This window comes from Zeus faber (genome assembly GCF_960531495.2).
Source record: "Zeus faber genome assembly, chromosome: 7".
Lineage (NCBI taxonomy): Eukaryota > Metazoa > Chordata > Actinopteri > Zeiformes > Zeidae > Zeus > Zeus faber.
Genome location: NC_137203.1, coordinates 8,964,679 through 8,988,213, shown reverse-complemented (window position 1 = coordinate 8,988,213; position 23,535 = coordinate 8,964,679). Strand labels below are relative to the sequence as shown.

Genomic DNA, 23,535 nt, shown 5'->3' with positions numbered 1-23,535 from the left:
ATCTATCTATCTATCTATTTATCTATCTTTCTGTCTATCTATCTGTCTGTCTGTCTGTCTGTCTGTCTGTCTGCTATTTATCTATTTATGAATGCTACCTTCTGTCGCTGGATGTAAAAGTTACTCTAAACAATGATTTGAAGTATTCCATGTAAAGAAAGAACACACACTGAGTTTCCCTTGTTGAGTTTGTTTATTTGACACCTTCATGACTTGGACGAACATTCACAACAGTAACATCAGACGCTCCAACATAAATGTCTGATCAGTTTTTCGGGACGTTGCATTTGATAATGTATACGTCTCAAAATGTTACAGTACATTTGAGCTTTGGTCTTGGAAACATGCCTTCATAAAGTACAAAGAGCACAATAGAATGATAATATCGTACATGAATAAACAATATAATTTTATAAATAAATATAACAGCCTCTATGACAATGCAGAAATGCAAAATAATCACAGCATCAACCCTGACAATCTATGAGGTAAAGGGTTTGGTAAAAAAATAACATCATCACATGATTTTCCATCGGGTCACACTCTTCAGCTCCCTCTATCTCGCTCTACGGAAAAACAATGTCTCCAACTTCTATATCTGTTTTTTTTTTTTGAGAAACAGACTGTAACACTAGAGATCAAAACACCGATACTGCACTTCGATTTTACACCGGATTCCAATAATTATCGACGGAACAGACGTCACATCGCCGATATCGCCCGCAGTGTCTCTTCGTTGAGCGACACCAACAACGCCAGGTTCTCCCTGCACTCCTGGGCGAGACCGTGACCGTGGCCCTCCAGACCCGCGGACAGGATGTCGCTCTCGACCGGCGCGACGCTCTTCTCGGATGGACCGGGTCCGACAACGCCCTGGGACTGATCCACGCCGGATCGCCTGGTTGAACGCACTCTGCGCTGCTCCTGGATCAGCCGAGGTGAGCGCGCGGCGGCGTGCGTTTTGAGTTGGTCCCGCGTTGGCTTGTCCAGGCTTTGTCCGGCCCGCAGCAACTCACCGGACACTGCGAGCGCACAGACAGCGGTGAGGGAAGGGAGGTAGCGGTTGAAGGCGTAGTCGGCTAGACTCAACTCACACACCCTTTGGGCCAGGCTGCTGCGCCGCCCGGAACCTTTGGGCTCCCGGTTCCCCGGCGCCGCCCCGGGGCCCGGCTCTGGCGGGGCTCCGGCCTTGCTGCGGTTGACGTGGTAGTCCAGGAAGAAGGCCAGGGTGGGCGCGGCGAGGCGGAAGTTCAGGCGGAGGAGGACGAGGCATTCCAGGTTGCAGAGCTGCTCCTTTGTGAAGGCGTCACAGCACAATGCGAGGAGCTGACTGATCCGTGGGGAAAACACCTCCACCTGAGAGAGGGAGAGGGGGGTGAGGGGGAGAGAGAGAGGGAGAGAAGTGGAAGGCAGAGTAAGGGACAGCACAATAAGGTATGCTATTCAAAGATAGACAGACAGACAGACAGACAGACAGACAGACAGACAGACAGACAGACAGACAGACAGACAGACAGACAGACAGACAGACAGTCAGGCAGATGGATAGATAGATAGATAGATAGATAGATAGATAGATAGATAGATAGATAGATAGATAGATAGATAGATAGATAGATAGATAGATAGATAGATAGATAAGATGGATAGATCACCTGTTTACTCGCCAGTAGAAGAGCCGTGACTCCCAGCAGCTGGAAGCAGTCGGCAGCGACCGGCGTGGATGCCAGGAATCTGTCCATGATATTCACCGCCAGACAGCAGCACTCGAAGGACAGACGGAAATATTTGTGCACGGGGATGAGCCAGCTCACCAGCTTGCAGCGCGCCTCTGCCGTGACCTGCGGGATACACATATGAGACAAAATGATCCATTGAATTAACAGCCAAACAGAAATGTTGATTTTGAAATTGGTCCCGTAAACCCCACTGTGACATTTACTGTGAGAAAGAGCTGTACGAACTTTTTTTTTTAAATTGTCCTTGAATTGTTTTGCCTCGAATTTAAGGAAAAGGTTACAACCTTGAAAACAACAAAATTCTGCTTTTGATTTCTAACTAGTGCCCGAACTTTGCGTTCTTGCCAGGAATGGCGGACCCCGCCACCAACAATGGAACCGGTATATAGAGAGGCATATGCATCAGTCAAATCCACTGATAGTGGTTTCTTACCAAGTGCCAGATAAAAAACAAAGTGTCAAAAATTAAAAACACAAGATTATTCAACACAAGTATCTTACGGATTACCACTTAAAAGGTGGAAATCTGGCCATGAATTTATACAATAACACAAAACAGCCCCTGCACCCTTCATCTTGCTCCCGTGTCCCACCTGTGGCTGTCGTGCCAGACACCTGAAGGGGTGGAACAGCGTCTCGTTGTCCTTCTGTATTTTGAACCCAACGTCCCCGTAGTTCCGGTGCCAGTCACACAGCTTTTCACACGGATCCACCGGGGTCACCACCGCCCTGGCCGGGGTCAGCACCGCCCCGGCCGGGGTCGCCGCCGCCCCGGCCGGGGTCGAAGCCACCCCGGCCGGGGACGATGCCACCCCGGCCGGGGACGCAGGGCTCGTGAGGCAGAGGTCCTCCCCGAAGCCAGAGTCGCTCAGTCTGGAGGTGATCTTCTGCTTTCTGTGCCTCCGTACGTGCCGGGCCGCTGCGGGGGGTTTGCACCCGCCCTCCGTGTCCGTTCTCGGCCGTTTGCACACGATCTCGGGAGCACAACCACCGCTGTTCCCGAGTGAAACCATGGTCCTCCTGTGTCGACGGCCGCCGCTGCAGAAGTGGGACTGCAAGCTGCCGAGACACGGAACGACACGAGGTCCCACGAGGTCCCCCCACTTCACCCCACCCTACCTCACCCCAACCCACCCTACCCCACCCCACCCCACCCTTCCCCTCGACTGTTTTCCCGGCTCCTTCCCCGCTTCATCCCTTCCCTCACACCACGCCGCCCTCGTTGCCATGGGCAACCATGTCATTATGCGGCGGGTGGGTGAGTCAGATGGTAAATGAAATAATCAGATTACCCACCTCAAATAAACTTTTTAAATTGTTTTTATTTTTCTGCCAAGGATTAAGCCTCTACCGCACCACGGAGATATAGAGACTTTATAAAGTTGCTGCTCGAGTGAAATATGTATTTATTTGTCACCCCGCGGGCTGCTTAATTACAAAGTATCAAGTAGTAAAATGTGACAGAAAAACACAGAAATGATGGTTCAACATTAAATTATTAGACATTAATCACAAAAAGCAAGTTCCAGTAATACATAGGCCTAATAAGCACAACTATGTAAAATGTTATGACAAAATGCGGGTGTGTGCATTATTACCTCATAAAGGTGAAGAAAGACAGTTTGGCAAATTATAGGCTTCATGGCAAAATAAAATATGGATGTGCCTGGAGCACAACACAGTGAATAAACATAATTAACCCATTTCCATTCACCCATGGAATCACTGGGAGAAAGGAAAACCTGACCACACACACATCCCAGGAGCGGTCGGGAATCGGGTTAAGAGCTGTTCTGAAATCAGCCGCGAGAGGACGCAAGAGCTCCCAAAAGCAAACAGAAAAATGAACCAGTACCACCAGAATTTTTTAACTTTTTGTTTCTACGCGCAGACCACCTAAAACCAGGTAGAGCTCTGTGCCTATGGTAGTCAAACTACTATACGTACAGCTGTCTAACCTGGAGTAGATTTTAATACAGAGCCCGTGATGTATTTCAAACACAGTGTCCGATTTGTGAAAGTATTATTCAATCTTTGGAAACTTGTGGAACAGTGAGTGTGGTGTGGGAATCAGGATCACTTCATTCACCAAGTTTTCACACACAAGGAAATTGCTGTGGTCTGTAGCTGCATAACATAACATAAAACAGAGAGAATAAACAATGTGTGCATATGTGCACCATGCTCTCTCTCTCTCTCTATATATATATATATATATATACTTTGTAATATAATAATGTAATGTAATAATGTTATATATATATTACATTTCACTGCATATATGTATGAAAGTATGCATATGTATGTGACAAATAAAAAAAATCTTGAATATATATATATATATACACACACACACACACACACACACACACACACACACACACACACACACACACACACACACACACATTTTAAGTGGAGATACTGAACAGTAGTGCAGCAATGTGCATGTGCAAATAAAATGACCAGGGGAAAAGTACAGAGAACAAGGACGAACATTGGGGAACATTCATATTCAACGGAACAACTTTGAAAATATTTAATGCCAAATTACCCGAATTAAAATGTCAGAATCAATGGCAAGAATATCATAGTTTTATCTTGATTATTTCAGGCCGAAACAGTTAGGCTGAGCCAGTTTAAAAATACAGACTGGGGGGGAGAAACGCAAGAAAACATGACGACTCTTTTCCGTCGTTATAATCTTAAAATCAAGCAACACGTTTTAATTCGATGGTCCAAACACAACTGGACAAAGGGAATGAAGTTAACGCAGACGAGACGGAGAAAAAAAACAACCCACAAAAAAAAACAAAAAAACAAACAACCCCGATCGGGACAGAAACGGGAACGAACGGCATCACAACGCGACGCTGTTGTTGTCGTTGTTGTCGTTGTTGTCGTTGTTGTTGTTGTTGTTGTTGTTGTTGTCGCCAGAGAGAAAAACGACCGCCAGCCCCGAGCGCCCGCCCCCTCCACGACGTCACTTCCGCTCCGGGCGCCCCTCGACCAATGGAACCAGGTCGACACCGCCCCACTCCGCGCACGCCCCGCCCCCCCCCGCCCGCCGCTCCACTCGGCGCAGGACGAGGGAGGAAGCGTGCGGTGCGTTGAGCGTCAGCCCACAGTGTCGGCCCGGCCGCGGCGCTTGTTCAGCGATGCCGATCACATAAACGCCAAAGGTATCGTCCGGGCCCCGGTGTCCGCGTGTTGCGCCCCGTTTCAAGCCCCCGTTGGGCGGTTAGCGGCGCGCCCCAAAGACCGCCCCGCTCGGCTCACGTTAGCTGTAGCTTTGCTAGCCCGCTAGGCCTCCTAGCGACTAGCCTGTGAGTTCCCCAATGTCGCTTCACTTGCTTTGGACAAAATAAAATAATAACCTTAACGCTCCGGCCGGTAAGCTAAGACGACGTGTCGGTGGAAACGATCAGAAAAAAGCATGAAATTATATTCAAACCGTCCTTACACGTCAGGCTAACGTCACACTGATTGTGGTTGTTAGCCAGGTTAAGGTACTGCGACCATGACGTCATTTGTTTAATATCCTCAAATAACACCGTGTTGTTAAGCAGCCACTCTTACTTCATATACTTAACCTTATTACAAACCCAATCCAAAGTTTTAACGAGGATAAACACCCGAGTCGAATTTGCATATGTAAACCTTGGGCGATCAATCGATTTTATATCGATATCCCGATATGAGACTAGATATTTTGGTTATTGTAATATAACGAAATAAGTAAATGTTGTCTTTCAAGCTGCAATACAGTCAAGTAATGAATGCATCATTCTGAAGTTAAAGAGCCTTTTTAATACCCACATTTCCAAATTATGACTTTTTGAATATTTCTTCTGTGTGAATATCTTATGAATTCACAAACAGTCAAAATATCAATATTGTGGTATTCTTCCAAAAATATCACGATTTTAGACTTTGCCCCTATGTTAAGCTTCGATGCATATGATTGCACAGTATTTTTTTTTGTTTTCTGACTACCTTGCTCATTGTGTACATTGCTCATTGTGCTTTTTGTTGTGTAGTCGTTAGCTGTGGAAAAAAAAGGGTTGGTGTTGATGGCTCAAGGGCCAGTTGCTAACGAATATGACTCATTTCACTCAGCAGTTCTAACTTAATCGCACCATGGAAGAGTCAGACAGGCCACGCCATGCCAAAGCAGGGCCACGGGAGAGGAGCATGGCAACAGATGAGACGGACGGCTGGAGGAATCCGGACATGGGACGCGCATACATCCCCATACCAGCGGGAGGCTACCAGAGCAGGAAGAACCACGGAGGCCCCTACCACGCCAGTCCCAATAAAGGAGTGCAGGGGCCCCTGAGTAGCTCCCCTGGCGGTGGCTTTAGAGGAGGACACAGCCCCTCGCAGAAGGAGGGCTTCCGGAGGTTCCCGGGGTTTCAGAACAACAGCGGCGGCCGCAGAGAAAACTGGAGAGAGCGCGCACAGCAACAGCATTGGAGGGAAGACCTGCGGGACGATTATGGGAACAGGGAGTCTGCTGAAGGAGCTCATAACTCAGGTGGGAACAGTGGGGAAAACCATATTGAATAGTAAGGCTGGGCGATATATCCATACAATATCGATATTGTGATATATATAAGACTAGATGTTGTCCGGGTTTATAGTCTCCATCCACTGGCTGTTTCCTAGATTTGATACTACGTAGGTTTTCCTGTCAAAATAGTCTGTTGTACCTTATTTAACAATAATTTGCAAAACAAAACAATGAAACCTTGCCTAATGAAAAAAAAACAAAAAACGTCCTTTTATTTTTATTTAGTTGCCATATTCGAATGACCCAATCGGCTATGATGGAGCAATGCAATGGTGCATGGTAGCTGATGAACCCCATTTGATAATATTTGGTCTCTAGGACCACCATCTCAGAAGATCTTTACTACTCTAGTTAGAGATTCGATTAGATAAGATTCTTTATTGTCATATCTCAGCATAAGATATCAGTGAATACTGCATAAATCATATAATGTTGAAGTTGAAAGATTTATCATTTTGCTGGGGAACCCCCAGGCCCCACGTTGTTAACCACTGGAACGTAAAAAGGCCTGCAACATGTCTGAGAGATACTATAATTTCACCATGTATCCGATCCCTGTAATGAAATATTCTTGTATTGCACGTTAATTGTACCATGTATCCGATCCCTGTCATGAAATATTCTTGTATTGCACGTTGTGATGGATCACTTTTTCCTTTTCCCAGGGGCAAGACGAAGGAACCGGGGCCGGAGAAGGGGTTTCGAGGACGAAGACCGGGGCCCGGTGATAGACGAGTCCACACTCTCATCTGAAGAGCTGCTGAGCCTACTTTACGCCGAGGAACGGCTTCTCAACGACCAGATCTCCCGCCTGAAGAAGGTGAGTGCTGGCCTCTGACTGAGCCTCGCAGGAGCAGCTAGCCCAGCTCATGGTGATGATGCAGAGTCAAATGTTTAGGGCCAATTTGGGGAGACAATTTACGAAAAAGAGGGTTTATTTGAATGGCTATTTTAATTAGGGTGAACGGTTCAGGGAAAATAATCAAGTTGCGATTGGATTTTATTTTTTCTAAGACCAATATTGTGATTTGTGATTTAGTATGCATTTTTTTAAGTTCCTTGTATTATTATGTCTGTATTATTCACCAAACACAAGCAATACATCTTTCTGTAGTGTGACCAACACAACATTGGATACAGTCAACATATAAACTGCTCTTTCCTGCTGCCCAGGCCTACGTGTTATGATGCAATGAGATGAATTGATATAGGAATTGATATGAATGACATATCTTTTTTTAACTATCAAATTGTAAAAAGGAAAACCTTCAATCACACCAGAATGTTGACTGTTTGATTTAAGTTCAAGCCTTATAATTGTTTCAATCTGGAAATGAACAGGAAAAAAATATGCACTGTTTCAGCATAAATGTATTGTTTTTTTTATAAAAGTGTCGCGGCCATACGTCCACCTACTTCCTCTTTGTGCGTGCAAGTGAATGAGCTTTGTTCAAGCGCCGCTCCGTGTGCTCAGGGACGGCTTTATGCTCATTAAATAAAATGAAAAGGTGGAATACCGCCCCAAAAAAACAGACGCAGTGTTCTGGAAGAGGCTCCATCTGGACTCTACAGGTGTTCTGAGCTCTGCCAGCTGCACAGCGCACCGTGGCCCGCACCAGAGAACCAGGTCTCCCCAGGGGGCAGCATGGAGGTTCGGTTAAAACAATTAGCTTAATTGGGCTGGGGGGGGTGTATGCGAGTCATGGAAAAAGTGTCCCCATTACGCACGCTTTAGTTGCATAAGGAGACGTAAAATAAAAACACAATGTTCTGGTGTGCCGATCGCAGGTACCCCATCGCTGGCGGGCGCATCGCTGGCACACATATTGCTGGTGTCCGCTTCTTCGGTACTGTTGGAGAGGGAGACAGGTGCGCAAATTGCGCTCCGATCACGCCCACTCCGCGTCCCCCCCTTGGGATGGCGCGCTAGGCGGCCACCTATATCGCCTATAGGATGAGCTGACCCTGGACAGCCCTACTGGTTATACTCTGTAACATTTAAATAAATTTAAAAAAGTTTTTTTAATCGCAGCTTTTGCGATTTGAAAATTGCGCTCTATTACATTGCGATGGGGGTTTGAATTTGATTAGTTGTTCAGCCCTAATTTAAATTGTCCCTCCTTAGGAAATACTCAATTGTAGTGTAGGGACTTCAATTTGAGTCCTATTTGAAAACTAAAGCATGACTTCCCATTGATGGTGAATTGTTTTGTAAATATGTAAATCCGTGAAAGTAATAATTGTGTAAAAATACATTCTAAATAATCCACGTCCATCACTCACTGATGGAAGTCATCCACATCGAACTGCCAAACTAACTCCTTTAAAGGCAACTTTAAAGGACTTTTCTCTGGTTCTACAAACCTCTACAGCGGTGGTCTGGCGTCCTCTTTCCTTTATTCAATCGCTCACCTCTATTTCCCCAGAGATCCCGCAGCAACCCCAATGCGCTGTACGTCTGCTCGCTGTGTGATGTGCTGCTGGACTCGCTGTCTGCCTCCCACCGGCACGTCAAAGACAAGTGGCACAAGAGGAAGGCCAGGGTACGAAGCTGCCTTTTAAGTACAATCATTAAAATAATAAAAATTATGACGATCTTTAAACCTAAAACCTTTGGGTTGGTTTAAAATCTGCCTCATGTAGGAGAAGCGTGAGCAGGCGATGCTGACTGAGATCCAGCCGCCCGGGCCGGAGCAGGTCGATGCGGTGGGGGCCGCGCTGAAGGCCATTTTCCTGGAGCACGGGCTGAGTGATCAGGATGTAGAGAGCAGGCGCAGCATCGTCTCCACCATGCAAGAGCTCCTTCTATCCGTCCTGCCTGGTGAGGAGGAGCCATCAACTGGGCTCCGACCAGGGCTCCGGCCATCATGACGTTTTCGTTACTGAGTCATTGTCATACATAGAATTATTTTAATTTTATTTGTTCATATCGCAGCACTATCATAGTGTAATCTTATACCAGTTTAAAAAATGCACATCCATCTTGTGAAAATCCATCTTGAGACTTTTTTTGACATTGAGCAATGAAACGTAAAAATTTGGGTTGGGTTAATTTTCCTCAACTCACCTGAAGGAAATGCACATAATTCACATTGATTTGTGACGTTTGAAACATTGTTTTAAAACGTGAACGCTTACGTTTGAGTATAAACATGACTGTTGAATCTTCACAATTTTTGCCAAATTGTTGCGGCCAGCTAAAATAATTGCACCGGGGTGCTTTTGTAATAATGTTGACGTATCAGGCTCCAATGCATTCTAACGATGCTAAAAGCCTTTTTTTTGTATGCAAATATCTTGAGTTACAGACTCTCTCTTTTTCTCTTTCTCCTCCCCCTAGAGATCAAACTCAGACTTTATGGATCCTCTTGCACTAAATTTGGATTCAAGCACGCAGACATCAACATTGACATTCAGTATCCCCCTCACGTGAGTATCCTAGAATGAGGTCCAAAGTTTAGAAGTTTCTCCATCCTTTCCTCGTGTCACACATCATGTCCACTCTCTCTGCAGCATGTCAATTATCCGTGATCTATTACTGTTTTGTTTGCAGGGCTCGCCAGAATTCATACGTCCTTTTGTGTTGAATTCATGTTGTAAAAGGCTTTGAAATGGAATGTATTCACAGATGCATCAGCCGGACGTCTTGTTGCAGGTGCAGGAGAGCCTCACGTTGAGCCGTGAGTAACTACCGTTTTAATGCAACGTCCACACTTCCCCCTTTTCCACAACTGTTATCAGGGCTTATCTTAAAGGTATATTTAGAGCGATTTAAGCAAGTGACCACTGATGTAAACAAGCTCAGTTGGCAGAAAAGCACATGTAGTGGTAGATAAGACGAGATGTGTGAAAATGCTTCGTCTTGCGTTTGCCTTCAGCTCTCTTTGTTGACCTGGAGGCCGATTTTCATGCCAGAGTACCTGTGGTCATCTGCAAAGAGAGAGAGAGGTGGGTGTGGCCGCACTACATTATCTGCTTTGTCCAGCTCACACTGCTTCACAGTTCAAAGTCCTATTTGTGGAGAGTTTAAATTGTAGTTTCTCAACACTGCAATAAAATGTGCATGTATATTCCAGGTTATTGACTCTGAAGACGGGTGCATTGTGTAGCATTTTTTCATGTTTTCTTCATTGTGTCTTGCAAGTAAGCATTTTATCTAGTTTCCTAATCCACTGAATTCTATTTTCTATTCTAAGTTTCTCTGTACAAATTAACCTCTAATTACACTACTATATCACTCATTTAATACGGTTACAATGCAACCCACATGAATTCGAGCGGCATGCTCACGCTATCTGACACGTGAAATCTTCAAATCTGTCGTTGCTACCTGCAGCGGCCTAATCTGCAAAGTGAGCGCAGGAAATGACAACGCCTGCCAGACCACTGCATACCTGTCCACTTTAGCTGCACGGGAGCAGATCCTCCTTCCGTTGGTGATCGGCTTTAGACACTGGGCCCAGGTGAGTTGTCAGCCGGATTCATGAAATGTCAGTCCCCAGACTCTTTCGGATTCTGAATTCTCATCTAACCTACCACAAGGCAGGACGGTAAATTAAGATGAGCATTATCTAATTTCAGTGGTTTTCCAACCCTTAGTTTAATGGTTTTATGACACATAATTATATCAAAATAAATGTTAATAATAAGATTTTTATAATATTTAAGATATTTACACAATGAAGTATTTGAGAACAAATAATTTGTGTTATGGATATTAGGGCCAAGTAGGCACAGCCTTCATTGTAGCTTTTCTTATCAGTCTATGAAGTTCAGGAAATTGTATTTGTGCCCGAGCACCCGCCCCTTTGCTGCTAGATGCCCCATGGTGCCCTCCTTATCAGGCGCGTTTTCATTTTATTTATTTTTTTAAGCGTGAATGGGCATCGAAGTAGCAGATTGTCTGGGCAAGTTATGCACATCCATGAGGAACGTGTCCTTGACGCACCCGCGGTGTGGGCACAGCGTGCGTGATCTGCGCTCCGCCATGCCGCTCTAGGCGAACAGAAAATGCCTAGAACCAGAGCTGGGTGTCCATGTTCCTTTTCTTTTTTTCTTTCTTTCTTTCTTTTTTTCTATATAGATAACAAGTGGTGCTATCGATGCCAAATTCATTGTCACCCAGCTGTATGTCGTCATATCCTGTCAATGGCAGCACTGCACTATTCTCATGCTATGTGTTAATCATTACTTTGTGTTTGTGGTGTCAGATCTGTCAGGTGGACCGTGCCGAGGAAGGAGGCCTGCCCCCGTACGTCTTCGCCCTCATGGTCATCTTCTTCCTCCAGCAGCGCAAAGAACCCCTGCTGCCCACATACCTGAACCCTGAGGTCTGTCTACCATGTACTTTTTATGTCTGTTTTTAAAGTCTTGCAGTAAATAAATGCATCAACCTGGTGTAAACCAATTGATTTTCGTACATTTTGTCATTTATATATTTGTAATATAATGTATGTAATTATTTTTAAGGTCAAAGAGTTTTCTCTCAGCAAGTTGTCAGACTTCAGTCTGAAGCACCTAGAGGATGGATATGTGCACTGGGCTTATTTCCCCTCCTCCAAGGACTCCACGCCACAAGCAGAGGGAAAGGTAATCCAGGTCCCACATTGAAACTTACAAATCAGGTCTAACATAAAGACAAAATGAATATATCATAATTTGAATCTATTTTAAACACCTTTTTCAGGTAGCACTGTTGTGTTCTTGATCCATTTGTCTACTGAATTCATGAATTGTTGATTGACTTTGTGGGGAAAAAATAACCATGACAACCTTTCCCAAATTAGTATTTCAAGATAAAAATGGATTGATTTCTGATTCAATTATGGATATGTTTTTGATGTGATTGTTTTGTGTGTAATTGTTTCTCTGTAGGCTGCTCTGGTGTTCCAGAAGTCCCGCTCCGCTGTTGACGTCGGACTACTGTGGGTTGAAATGCTTCGCTTCTATGCACTGGAGTTCAACGTGGCTGACAATGTGATCAGTGTGCGCACCAATGCAGTCCTCTCCCGGGAGGCCAAGGATTGGCCAAAGAAACGCATCGCTGTGGAGGGTAAGATAAGACTCAACTAGGGACGTTAACAATTAATCGACTATCAGTTAATTTCTAATAAGAATTTAATCGATTAAGATTTTGTCTCGTCGGTAAGAACTGAACAATATGCAGTCTTGATTAAACTGAGTCTTTGGGGTGCAGGGAGTTTCGAGAAAAAATCCCAGCCAGGAAGTAGTAGTACTCACCGGAACGACGGGGCAGCCGAGAAAAAAAAATCCTAGTGGAGTAGGAAGTACTAGCAGAAGTAGATGGAGGCTTCCAGAAGAACGACAATCAACAAACATGGCTGCGTGTAGAAAACAGGAGCTTCCTGTTGTTGCTCAAGAACTCATGCTGCGTTCAGATGAAACACGGTAGACGGGAACGGGATAACGGCACTTTCTGAACGCCATGGGGAGAGAGGATAAAAAACGGCACACGGGAGAGGTATGATGGCAAACCGTAACAAGGGATATGTTGCTATGGTGATGACTTCAATTAAATATATTCAACAAAATTATTTTGGGTCTGTTAATATGTATAAGAATTTTTGTCATTTTTAGTCATTTTATTAGCCTCTCGTTGTCCATATCTGTACCAGACTTGATTTGCTACATCTGACTCATTCGGTCATTGAGGACGGCAAAAAGTTTAAATATTGACGCATGCAGAGACGGGTTGTAAATATTGTTGTTGGCGCGAACCAACTTTTACGGATCTAACTCGCTGAGACTCGCTGTTTTACTCGCTGAGCGGGGCATTGCGTAGGTCCCCATGTTTCCATGCCACCTGGTGATGTCATTAGCATTTATGTTATCGATTCAACGACGATTGTTTAGAGTTAAGAACAATCGATTAATGAACACTCAACACTCCCTGGACTCACACTTATTATAAAAGTATTTCCACATTTCACATAGCTATGCACCAGTATTTGTTCAATACCGGACTAAAATAGGAAATATTCACAATGCATAAAAAATCCCAGATCTGAAACTAAAATCAATAGAATCGATTCATTTTCTTGATTCATGGAATCAAGTTGAGATGTGATGTGAGGAACTGAAAGTATGAAAGTCTGTATGTTGTAATGACTCCAAACTAATGGTCAGTCTGTACTAACGATCAATAGGTGTTAGTTTATAGCCATACTATAGTTTGTTCGTGTTTTTAAAAGGTTTTGAGCTTTGCCTCTTTGTACCTTTTTTTTTCCTGTTAGATCCCTTTGCTGTGAAGAGGAACGTCGCCCGCTCCGTCAACAGTCAGCAAATGTTTGAGTATTTTGTCCACTGCCTCAAAACCACCTACAAGTACTTCGCCCTGCCGCTCAACACTACAGCCGCCAACCACAGGGTAGAAAAACGGCACAGGCCCAGCCAGGGTGCCGCTGACCTGCCTGGTATCAGCTCGCTTAGCCTCAATCCGAAAGCTGCCAGCGCAACTCAACCCGAAGGGACTCACCAAGACTCCGACTGCATCATCGAAGAAGAGGAGGAAGTGGACAAAGTGTGCGATTCGGACAGGGAGACGGGGAAAGAAAAAATGGATTTGGGCAAAAGCAGCCTCTCCGAAGACGAGGAAGAAGATGCGATGGCCGAGGAGGAGGAGGAGGAGGAGGAGGAAGACGACACCATGGACGCCCGCAGGCGCCGCCACCTGGACAGCTTCACCACGGAGGAAGAGGAGCTCTTCCACCTGGACGAGGCGTCGGGCGAGGAGCTCTTTTCTGACGAGGAAGGGCCGGACACGCCCGGTTCCATGGACGAGGAGGAGCGGAAGGAGGAGCTGGCTCCTCCCAGCGCCACCCCCTCGTCCGCCAAGGGCGTGACCAAAGACGAGAACCAGTACAAAGTGGGTCAGAGCTACGAGTTCACCAAGCAAGCCTTCACACGGGGAAAGGTAAACTTTTAATTTCTGCTCCACGTCTTTATGTATGAGGCTGAACTCTTGACTCGCATGCAGAGATGGATACTCCAGGCCCAGGAAGTGTTTTTTGAGAGTATTATGAGAACCACCTGGATTTCAAAAGACTTTTACTTTGTGAACCTGGAATCGTCCAGGGTGGGAAAGTCAACACTTTTAATTTTAACCACTGAATTTGCACGAATAATTTTGATTAAACAATATAAAAATTGGTGCCTAAAGTTTTATCTTGAGGTGGGGGCTCGGTGGTAATATTAGTTTTTCAAAGAATACAAAGCCCCATCAATATTGGAGTCAGATGATGATATTAGAGTTGGAGTTGACTGGAAGCATGACTGAATCATGAAGTTGTGCCAAACGAACTTGCTTGTGTCAACGTTGGTTCTAAACCCTATTTGTTCTCTTCCAGACCCACATGGTCGTGTGCAGCTTGTGCAAACGTGACGGCCACCTCAAAAAAGACTGTTCAGAGGATTTCAAGAAGGTGGAGCTTGAGCCATTGCCCCCCATGACACCAAGGTTTCTTAAAACCCTCGACCAAGTCTGTGAGCAGTGCTTTAGTAAGTGACTCATCGACATTTTACTTGATGTCTAGAATGAAGGAAGATTCATTCTGTCAATAATTATGTTATTGACCCCGATCCGATCGGAACACTGAATCAGCGCATACTTTTAGGAATCGCATTGTCACATTTCTAGATAGTGAAAATGTGTTAAAAAATACAAAATCTGCATATACAGCCATCAAGGAATGTCATGTTCCTCTAATAGGGATAAATACTGGCAAGTGACAGATGGTGAGAATGGCCTTTTTACCAGGGCAGAACCCGACACGCAACTCATTCAACTTATTTCCGTGGTTGTAGTCTCTTCTCTCTTTCCGACCAAAACACGTGTTTTTTTCTGTCTCTGCAGAAGACTTTGCCCCTGATGAACTAGAGATGGGTTTGAGGGAACACATCCTTCAAGATGTGGAGAACTTTGTCAGGAGACAGTTTGCTGGTAATGGGAACTATAAATCAACAGAATGATTCACCTTTTTGTTTTGTTATTGTCATTCATTAGAAAGTCACAGTAAATTCAGAGCGGCCCTGCTTCAGTTTGTGGGTTTCGGTTAAGAGACACAATCCGTCCAGTTGTTTGTCAATTGAGAGGAGTTCCTCACTGCGTCCGGTGGTTTTGCATTGTGACGGGCAGGAGCGAGGCTGCAGCTGTTTGGATCGTCGAAGAACGGCTTTGGCTTCAGACAGAGCGACCTGGATATCTGCATGGTTCTGGAGGGCCGGGAGACTGCAGACGTAAGTACCGAGATTAGTACTATCCATAGGCTTTCAACCAAGTGGTTGGTTGTCTGCAGCAACACTCTGTCAGGGATTCTGTCCTCTTGCAGCTTACAGGAGAGAAACACAGAGGACTTTTAAGTGGTAACAGTGGTTATGGGGTGTAGCCATTTGATATTTTATTTATTTATTTTAATTTGTCCATTTATGTTTGTTGTCAGGATCTGGACTGCATCAGTATCATTGAGAGCCTGGCGAAGCTGCTGAAGAAACATCCTGGTGAGGAACAACTCAAAAGAAATGACTGATATATATGTATTTGAATGTATGTAAATTGTCAATATTGATACGTTGTTTTTTCAGTTGTGCGTGCATTTGCCACTTCATTTAAATACCATCCTAGCCACAAATGAGTTACATTTACATTTACATTTAGTCATTTAGCAGACGCTTTTATCCAAAGCGACTTACAATTGTTCAAACACCGACGGACGCAGCCATCAGGAGCAATTAGGGGTTAAGTGTCTTGCTCAAGGACACTACAGCATGCTAGCAGGAGGAGCCTGGGATCGAACCAGCAACCTTTAGATCACTAGACCACCAGCTCTACCGCCTGAGCTACCATCCCCTTGAGTTGAAATATAAAATTTCTCTATTGGACTGAATTTGTTCCGTGGCAATTTTCAAATGTATTAATTGCCAATAGAACTTAATAGAATCACATAGTAAGCCCTCATCAATATCGGATTGATCAAATTGAATCGTGTCCCTTTGTGAGGCCCTGCCAACAGCCCAGCCCTAATGTCAGCATTAATATGTACGTGGTGGAAGCAACGTAAAGGCCGTCTCTTAACCTTGCTCTCCATTTCTACTCGTGCACCTCAAGGTCTGAGAAACATCCTGCCCATAACCACAGCCAAGGTCCCCATCGTCAAGTTCTACCACATTCGCACAGGCTTGGAAGGAGACATCAGCCTGTACAACACCCTGGTACGCACCTGTGCATGTGTGTGGGGCCGTGTGGGGTCAAGGCATTAAAAGTGTAAATGATCGACAGGAATGAATAAGTTAAAACAGTAGTTGGGCTTTAGGGTTGGGAGTAGTCGGGGGCCAAAATGTCACGTAAAATAAAGAATTGTCCAGGGTCTCTAATAAGAAAGCTGGAAATGTCCTGGAAAATCTATTCTTGAAGAGGGTGGGAACCCTGGAATGCCTCCTCCATCATTACCACTACCCCATTGAGATGCACTTCCACATGTGACCTACAGATCAGCATGAAGCCCCTCTCTCCATACGGAATGAAATCAGTTGGCTGAACTAATCCGTGTCCCCCTGTAACAAGGGGCAACACTAGGGATTAGGGCTAGTTATTGGTACTCAATACCTGTAAGGTATCAACCCAAGTAACCCAATACCCAGTAGTAACAAAAAATTCTCCAGTCAAACGATACCTGCATTTGATCCTTTCTCTACCCAGATCTGTAAAAAAGCGACACTGCCCATATACTTGATTTGTACTGTTTCGCATGGTTATTTCATAAATATTTCAATGGTTAGAACATTTTAAAAATGCATTCTTGTAAAAAATAATTTGTACGGGGAGGAGTGGGGGCACTTTACGGAACTGAATGAAACATGATGGGCGGAGTAGAAAAACAAAAAGGTATCGAATCAGGTACTCTATTGGTATCACTAAGGGGACTGATATTGGTACTTGCATCATAATCTTTTAAACAATATGTATGTATGGATGTAACTGTACACTGTTTTCAGGTATACTGTGGTATCAAGCAAACACACGGTTCTGAACTGTATGCCTTTCCCTGTAATACCGTGACTACGGTATAAATTTGTTGCCAAACTGAAAATGTTTTCTTTAATTCACCCTCAGCTTATGTTGCTGCTGCGCTGTAGCAGATGGCCAAATGTTGTAATAATCCATCTAATTTCCCCGAGCGCCACGTTCTGCCATCTTTGTTTACACTTACTCCCATGCATGCGCAAGTAACGCCAAGCACCGTGTTGTAAAATATATTGGTGTAAAGCAGTTCTGCCGCTGATTTATTTATACTTATTTTGCCTCTCCTGTGAGGGGCCCGACAAGCACCCCTGCCCGCTGCGCTGCGGTCAGCTTTTACACCAACACACTCTGAAGTACTTTTAGGATCTGACGTAGCACGTGCTGTCGGTCATATCAGCTGGTCTGCTCTGCACTTTCAGGCCCTGCACAACACACATCTGCTGGCGTCCTACGCCGCCATCGACAGGAGAGTGACCATCCTCTGCTACGTGATGAAGGTGTTTGCCAAGGTGAATACATAATGAATATACCCTGAATGTCATTGGTTGAAGTACTTTGCAGTAGTTTACACATTCATTTGGCCACAAGTACAGCTGTCATACTGTCATTTGTTTCCAGATGTGTGACATCGGCGATGCGTCGCGTGGCAGCCTCTCCTCCTACGCCTACACCCTCATGGTCCTGTTCTTCCTGCAGCAGAGAAACCCTCCTGTCATCCCCGTGCTCCAGGAGGTAACGCACCTCCCTCTTAGAACGGGCATCTTCCTGTTCCTCTCACCATCTTCATGGAATCCCTGAAAATCTTTGCTTGGTTTTCTTTCACTGTAGATTTATGATGAAGAGAAGAAGCCAGAAGTCCTGGTGGATGGTTGGAACGTCTACTTCTTTGATGACTTGAAAGCACTGGTGAGTTGTTGGGTTGTTTTTTTTTTTGTTGTTTTTTTTTTTACTGTATTTATAACAACTACAGCTCTTAGAATGTATTCACAAATAATTCAAATTTTTTAATATTTTAAATTATTTTGAACATGGTTAGGGTGCCTACTGCTTTTTACTCTAATGTTGTCTTTACATTACACAGAACCTTTTACATTAAAGATTTAAATTGTGGTTTCAAGTAATATTTCCGTATCCCAAAGACTACTTTCTTTTCCCGTTTATTCGAGGGCTTTTTCATTTCTTTAAAAAAAATAAAGACACTTGAACTCTTGAACGTGGTGTTTGACATATGCGAGGTCAAAGTTACACCATTGAGATTTGCCACTGAGAAACTGTAACCAACTGCAAATTGAATGAGGTCTACACAAACTCTTCCACCTTGCTTCTTTGTTTTGTTTGTCTCAGATATCTAAAATATTTCAGCAGCCATTCAAGCAGTATACACATGTCTGACAGCTATCTATCCACCCCTTTTTTCCAAAACTTTTTTTCATTTTATTTAAAGGGCCGGGAAAACGTACTGTTACAATCTTTAACTCACATTCATATGGGTCGTACATGACATGTTGTGTCTCTTGGGACCCGCAGCCCGCTCGCTGGCCACATCATGAGAAGAACACGGAGACGATCGGAGCGCTGTGGCTCGGCCTGCTCCGCTTCTACACCGAGGACTTTGACTTCAGGGAGCACGTGATCAGCATCCGCCAGCACGCCGCGCTCACCACCTTCAACAAGCAGTGGACGTCCAAGTACATCGTCATCGAGGGTGAGCGGGCGGGGGCTGGCGTGCGGCGCTGGGTCCAGGAGCCCCAACCGCTCAGATGACTTCAGAAATGGCGTCTGCGTCATTTTTAAAAGGGACTTGAATAAACTTGATAGTAAATCAGTATTTCGTCAACAAGTGAAAGCACTTTAGCGCCCTTGATGTCTTTGACCGCGGGTTGAGTTATTCTTTGAAATGTGACCTAACTTCCTTTGTTTTCTCGGCAGATCCGTTCGACCTGAATCACAATCTCGGTGCCGGTCTGTCTAGAAGAAGTATGTTTCCTTTATTCCTCGTATGTCAGAATGAGAATGAGTCCACATTCAGTTTTCCAAATTTAGGCCTCAAAAGACATTACATATACATTTATGAGGTGTAAATTTGAAACTTAGCATTGTGTGTGATTTATCCATGTATTATTTGTTATATATTTTTGTTATAGTTTAGTTATAAAGCCATAAATTTACCGCTCAACCTAATACTTACCTTTATACTTACCTGTAGAGAGAGGCCCACCAAAATCCTTGTCCTTATCTGACCGATGTTCTGTCTGGTAAAAACTGTGTGTGCGTGTGTGTGTGTGTGTGTGTGTGCATGTATTTATTTATTTACATACATACATACATACATACATAGGTGTGGGTGTGGATCTTGAATATGTGTGTGTGTATATGTGTATATATACATATACGTGTGTATGTGTATGGTATATGTGTGTGGATGTATATGTTCGTTTTATTTCAGTTTAGTTATGTACTTTGCTATCTTACCTAAAGAAAACTGTTAAAGAAATAAATATTCAATCATCTAATTCATAAGCTTCCCTATTTCTACTTAATACCTCTTCCGTGTACCAAATACATACTACTTTCCTGTAATGCTTTATATAATACAATATATACTGTGTATACATACTATTGAAAATGGGAGATTTCTCCAAAAATCTGTCTTGAATTTTGTTAAAATATGTCTTAAAAAGGTGATTGATTCCTACAGTTACTCAATATAATACCCATAATAGTTGAGTTTATATTTCTTGTGTTGAAATTTCTGTTCTTCCCCTCCAAACAGTGACCAACTTCATCATGAAGGCCTTCATCAACGGCAGGAGGGTGTTTGGCACGCCGCTCAAAGTCTACCCCACCGAGTACCTCAGTCAGATGGTGCGCTTTAACCCTTCACACGCCACAACACCTGCAGGGGGGCTTCACGGCCTCGGAACCAAGCGTGACCTTGAAACTCCTCCGTCTCTGTCCCCCAGGAGTATTTCTTCGACCCGGAGGTTCTCACCGAAGGCGAACAGGCGCCGAACGACCGCTGCTGCCGAATCTGTGGCAAGATCGGACACTTCATGAAGGACTGCCCCATGCGGAAGAGGTGGGTGTCGTGTCATTCAGAACCGATTTTTTTTATTTTTATTTTTTATCAAACACTTGATGTACCAAGTCTCGGTGTTTATGGAAACCTTCCAAACGTTTGTGCACCCAGCCGGGGGAAGCAGAGGCGAGACCTGGACCCGCGGGACCGGCAGGAGGCGGCGGAGGGTTCCAACGAGCCGCCGGCGCAGAAGGGCGAGCGCTGGAAGAGGCAGGAAGAGAGACGCTGCTGCTTCCTGTGCGGATCCTGCTCCCACATCAAGAAAGACTGCGTCCACTACAGAGGCCCTGCAGGTTCACGCCAAGTCAGATTTGAAGATTTTGCAAAATTAACATGGTTACAATATGAAAATATATATAAATAACCTTTTTTTTTTTTTTTTGTTTGTTTGTTTTTGTGTGGTAGGAAAGGCTAAACCGGAGACCTCTTCATTTTCCGTCTCTCCGTCCTCATCTTCTGGCCATTTAAGGAATTTCAGAGACAAAGAGAAACAGGTGTGATGTCATGTTTTTTTTTATTGTTTTCGCTGCTAAGTAGTGAAGAGTCCACATTGTTAGATCCTCTTTGTTGTCAACGTTGACAGGAGTTTAATGTTACTGCGTTTTCTCCGCCAGGGTTCACCTCTTCAAGACGAAAAGAAGAGAAAGCAGAAAAATTCAATCCTGAGTCCCCAGGCAGGTGTGTGAAATTTGCCTTTCGTGACAAAATTGTTCAACGGATATAACGCCGCCCGCTCCACTATAATCTCCCGCTGCGGCGTCTGTGGTTTCGCAGGTAGCCTAGCTCATCAGAAAACGGGCGGCACCAGGCGCAGGAGCAGCCCCGCGGAGTGACGGAGTCCGTTACGACAGGACGGCCCCCGACCTTTCGCCGTGTGGGGTTCTGCTCCGGTCGGAGAGGAAGTGAGATGTCAAAACGCATCGCGGCCGAACCCCCCTCCCCCCTCCTCCCCGGCCCCGGTCTGGAGGGACAGCGCGGCTCGCTGGAACCCACATAAGCCAAAGCCAGGACGTCATCGCCTTGACTTGAAGCCAAATAGGGCCTTTTGATGTTTTTTTTTTTGTTTTTTTTATTGCTTATTTTATTATTTTAACACCAGCTCCTCCTCAGAGGGGCTTTTTAAAAGGTTTTATTTAAAACAAACAAAAAAGAAAAGAAAAAGACGAGCCATGGAGCATGCTTCTCGCGTCTTTGTTTACCTGCCGTGGCCAGTGTTTTTTTTTTTTTTGTTGTTTTTTAGAGAATTTATATTAAATTTGATTTGTCCTGTGCACTGACGTCTATCATTCAGCGTTAAGAGCAGCTTTAGCCATGTCTCCACGTGCGCATATACACCTGCTTGCGTGCGTGCGTCTGTGTCCCAGTGCTAATAGATTCTCCTCGCCCCCCCCGCCCGCCCCATCCCTACTCTATAGTTTTAGAGCCACCACAAAAAGGCTATTTTTTTTTTTTAGAAACCGTGTGAAAGAGCGAATGTGTCTGTGTGTGTTAGGTGTGTGTGTGTGTGTGTGTGTGTGTGTGTGTGTGTGTGTGTGTGTGTGCGTGTGTGCGAGCCTGCGCGCGTGCGTGCATGCCTGGAGCCGTCTTATTTGTGATTTATTTCAACAGGGCAAAATTTTATGAGTTTTGTTGTTTCTTTTCCTTATCCCTGCACTGACACTGTCGATGATCATATTGTAAAAAGAAAAAAAAAAAAAAAAAAAAAAGAAGAAAAACACCCATCAACCCACCCATCAACACCCCCAATTATTTTAGTTCCCGAAACCTCATACTGCGTACACTGTTTTTCCTGCAGCAAATCAAGAAATCTTTTCAATATCATTTTAGCGACAGAAGTAAATGAATTTGACAGATACATTCTGTGGCCATTGTTGATCATACCATCATTGTTTTTGCTGCTGGTTATTTGTCTGAAGACCTGCTTATCAATTAAACCTAAAACAAATGTTCAACAGTTATATTTCCTTACCTCATTGTCCTCGTCATTTGAGTTTTTCTGTGCGGATTTTAACATGTGCATGAACTTCAATTAAGACGGTGGTCACAAAATAAGAATGGGCGCCTGTGTTCGGCACGCGGTTTACAACTAGTTTTAGTTGAGTTTCTGATCATTCTTAAATTTGAACTAAAAAATAAATAACAGTGAAAAGTAAATGTGATACCAAAGGAAAATGATCTGAAATTAAAGTAGAAGGTAACTGTGGTAGCGGGTGTCATCGTCATGTGATATCTTTGTGATGTCATAACGCTCCCCCTATAAGATGAGGGAAAACTTTATTTAACAATCTGGAGAGATGGCGATCATCTCGACACGGTGAGGAGGGAGGACACAGGTTGAAGGCAGCGCCAGGAGCTGCGCGCTCGCACACACACACACACACACACACACAGACACCAATTTAATCCAAATCTTTGTTAGCATGGCAAGAAATCATTGCCAAACCATAACAAGATATATATATATATATCTTTTGTTATGCTTTGGCAATATGATATATGTGTATATATATATATATATATATATATATATATATATATATATATATATATATTAAAAAATAAATTTCGAGATTAAACATAACATAGAAATTGGGTAAAATAACCACATAAATGATGAAAAAATCTGAATTAAAAAACATAGTCCATTGTTGAAAGGCAATTAAACTGCTGCTTACTCATCCAGGATATATCAATTTGTTTATAGCAAGAGGGTGATAATGCAACATTAAGACAAAGCTTAGTCCCTGGAGGAAAATATTTAATTTAGTGTTTATGTTTATGTATTATATATTCCTAAATGTTTATTCATTTTTCAGTTTTTTTGTTTTTGTTTTCGATTTTGTTTATATATATATATATATATATATATATATAGTTATTTATATATAACTATATATATATATATATAGTTATATATATATATATATATATATAGTTATTTATTGTTAATTTGGAATGTTTTTTCTTTTAGGATTCGTGTACCATTGCAATGTTTTACTATCTTCGCACTTATTTTTTTTGTTTGTATATGACCAATTTTTATGTTTTTGTTTTTGTTTTTGTTGCTATTTTACATATTCTTAGATTTATTGCGCGTAGTCTCTAT

At 43.8% G+C, this 23,535-nt stretch overlaps 2 protein-coding genes across 3 annotated transcripts; one reads left to right on the top strand and one right to left on the bottom strand.

The window, feature by feature from the left end:
- Positions 1 to 702: 702 nt before the first annotated feature.
- ccno (cyclin O) lies at positions 703 to 2,978 on the bottom strand (the record flags this gene model as incomplete). Its single annotated transcript, XM_080004162.1, has 4 exons — positions 703 to 1,356; positions 1,656 to 1,841; positions 2,333 to 2,798; positions 2,947 to 2,978. The coding sequence occupies 4 exons, from the start codon at positions 2,976 to 2,978 to the stop codon at positions 703 to 705; spliced, it is 1,338 nt and encodes a 445-aa protein (XP_079860288.1).
- A 1,826-nt stretch (positions 2,979 to 4,804) lies between these two features.
- tut7 (terminal uridylyl transferase 7) lies at positions 4,805 to 22,381 on the top strand. Of its 2 annotated transcripts, none has more exons than XM_080003595.1 (29): positions 4,805 to 4,921; positions 5,859 to 6,276; positions 6,978 to 7,132; positions 8,739 to 8,855; positions 8,956 to 9,133; positions 9,653 to 9,741; positions 9,941 to 9,992; positions 10,191 to 10,260; positions 10,649 to 10,775; positions 11,523 to 11,642; positions 11,782 to 11,901; positions 12,187 to 12,364; positions 13,566 to 14,245; positions 14,679 to 14,829; positions 15,185 to 15,271; positions 15,467 to 15,567; positions 15,771 to 15,828; positions 16,436 to 16,539; positions 17,770 to 17,859; positions 17,969 to 18,082; positions 18,179 to 18,256; positions 18,878 to 19,055; positions 19,280 to 19,327; positions 20,124 to 20,215; positions 20,314 to 20,429; positions 20,541 to 20,722; positions 20,835 to 20,923; positions 21,044 to 21,107; positions 21,204 to 22,381. In XM_080003595.1, exons 2-29 carry the CDS (start codon positions 5,880 to 5,882, stop codon positions 21,260 to 21,262), a joined length of 3,894 nt encoding a protein of 1,297 aa, XP_079859721.1. In that variant the 5' UTR covers positions 4,805 to 4,921; positions 5,859 to 5,879; the 3' UTR covers positions 21,263 to 22,381. The 2 variants fall into 2 exon arrangements, with proteins under 2 accessions (XP_079859721.1, XP_079859722.1); XM_080003596.1 differs by having other exon boundaries at positions 4,827 to 4,921; positions 5,862 to 6,276.
- Positions 22,382 to 23,535: the final 1,154 nt, after the last annotated feature.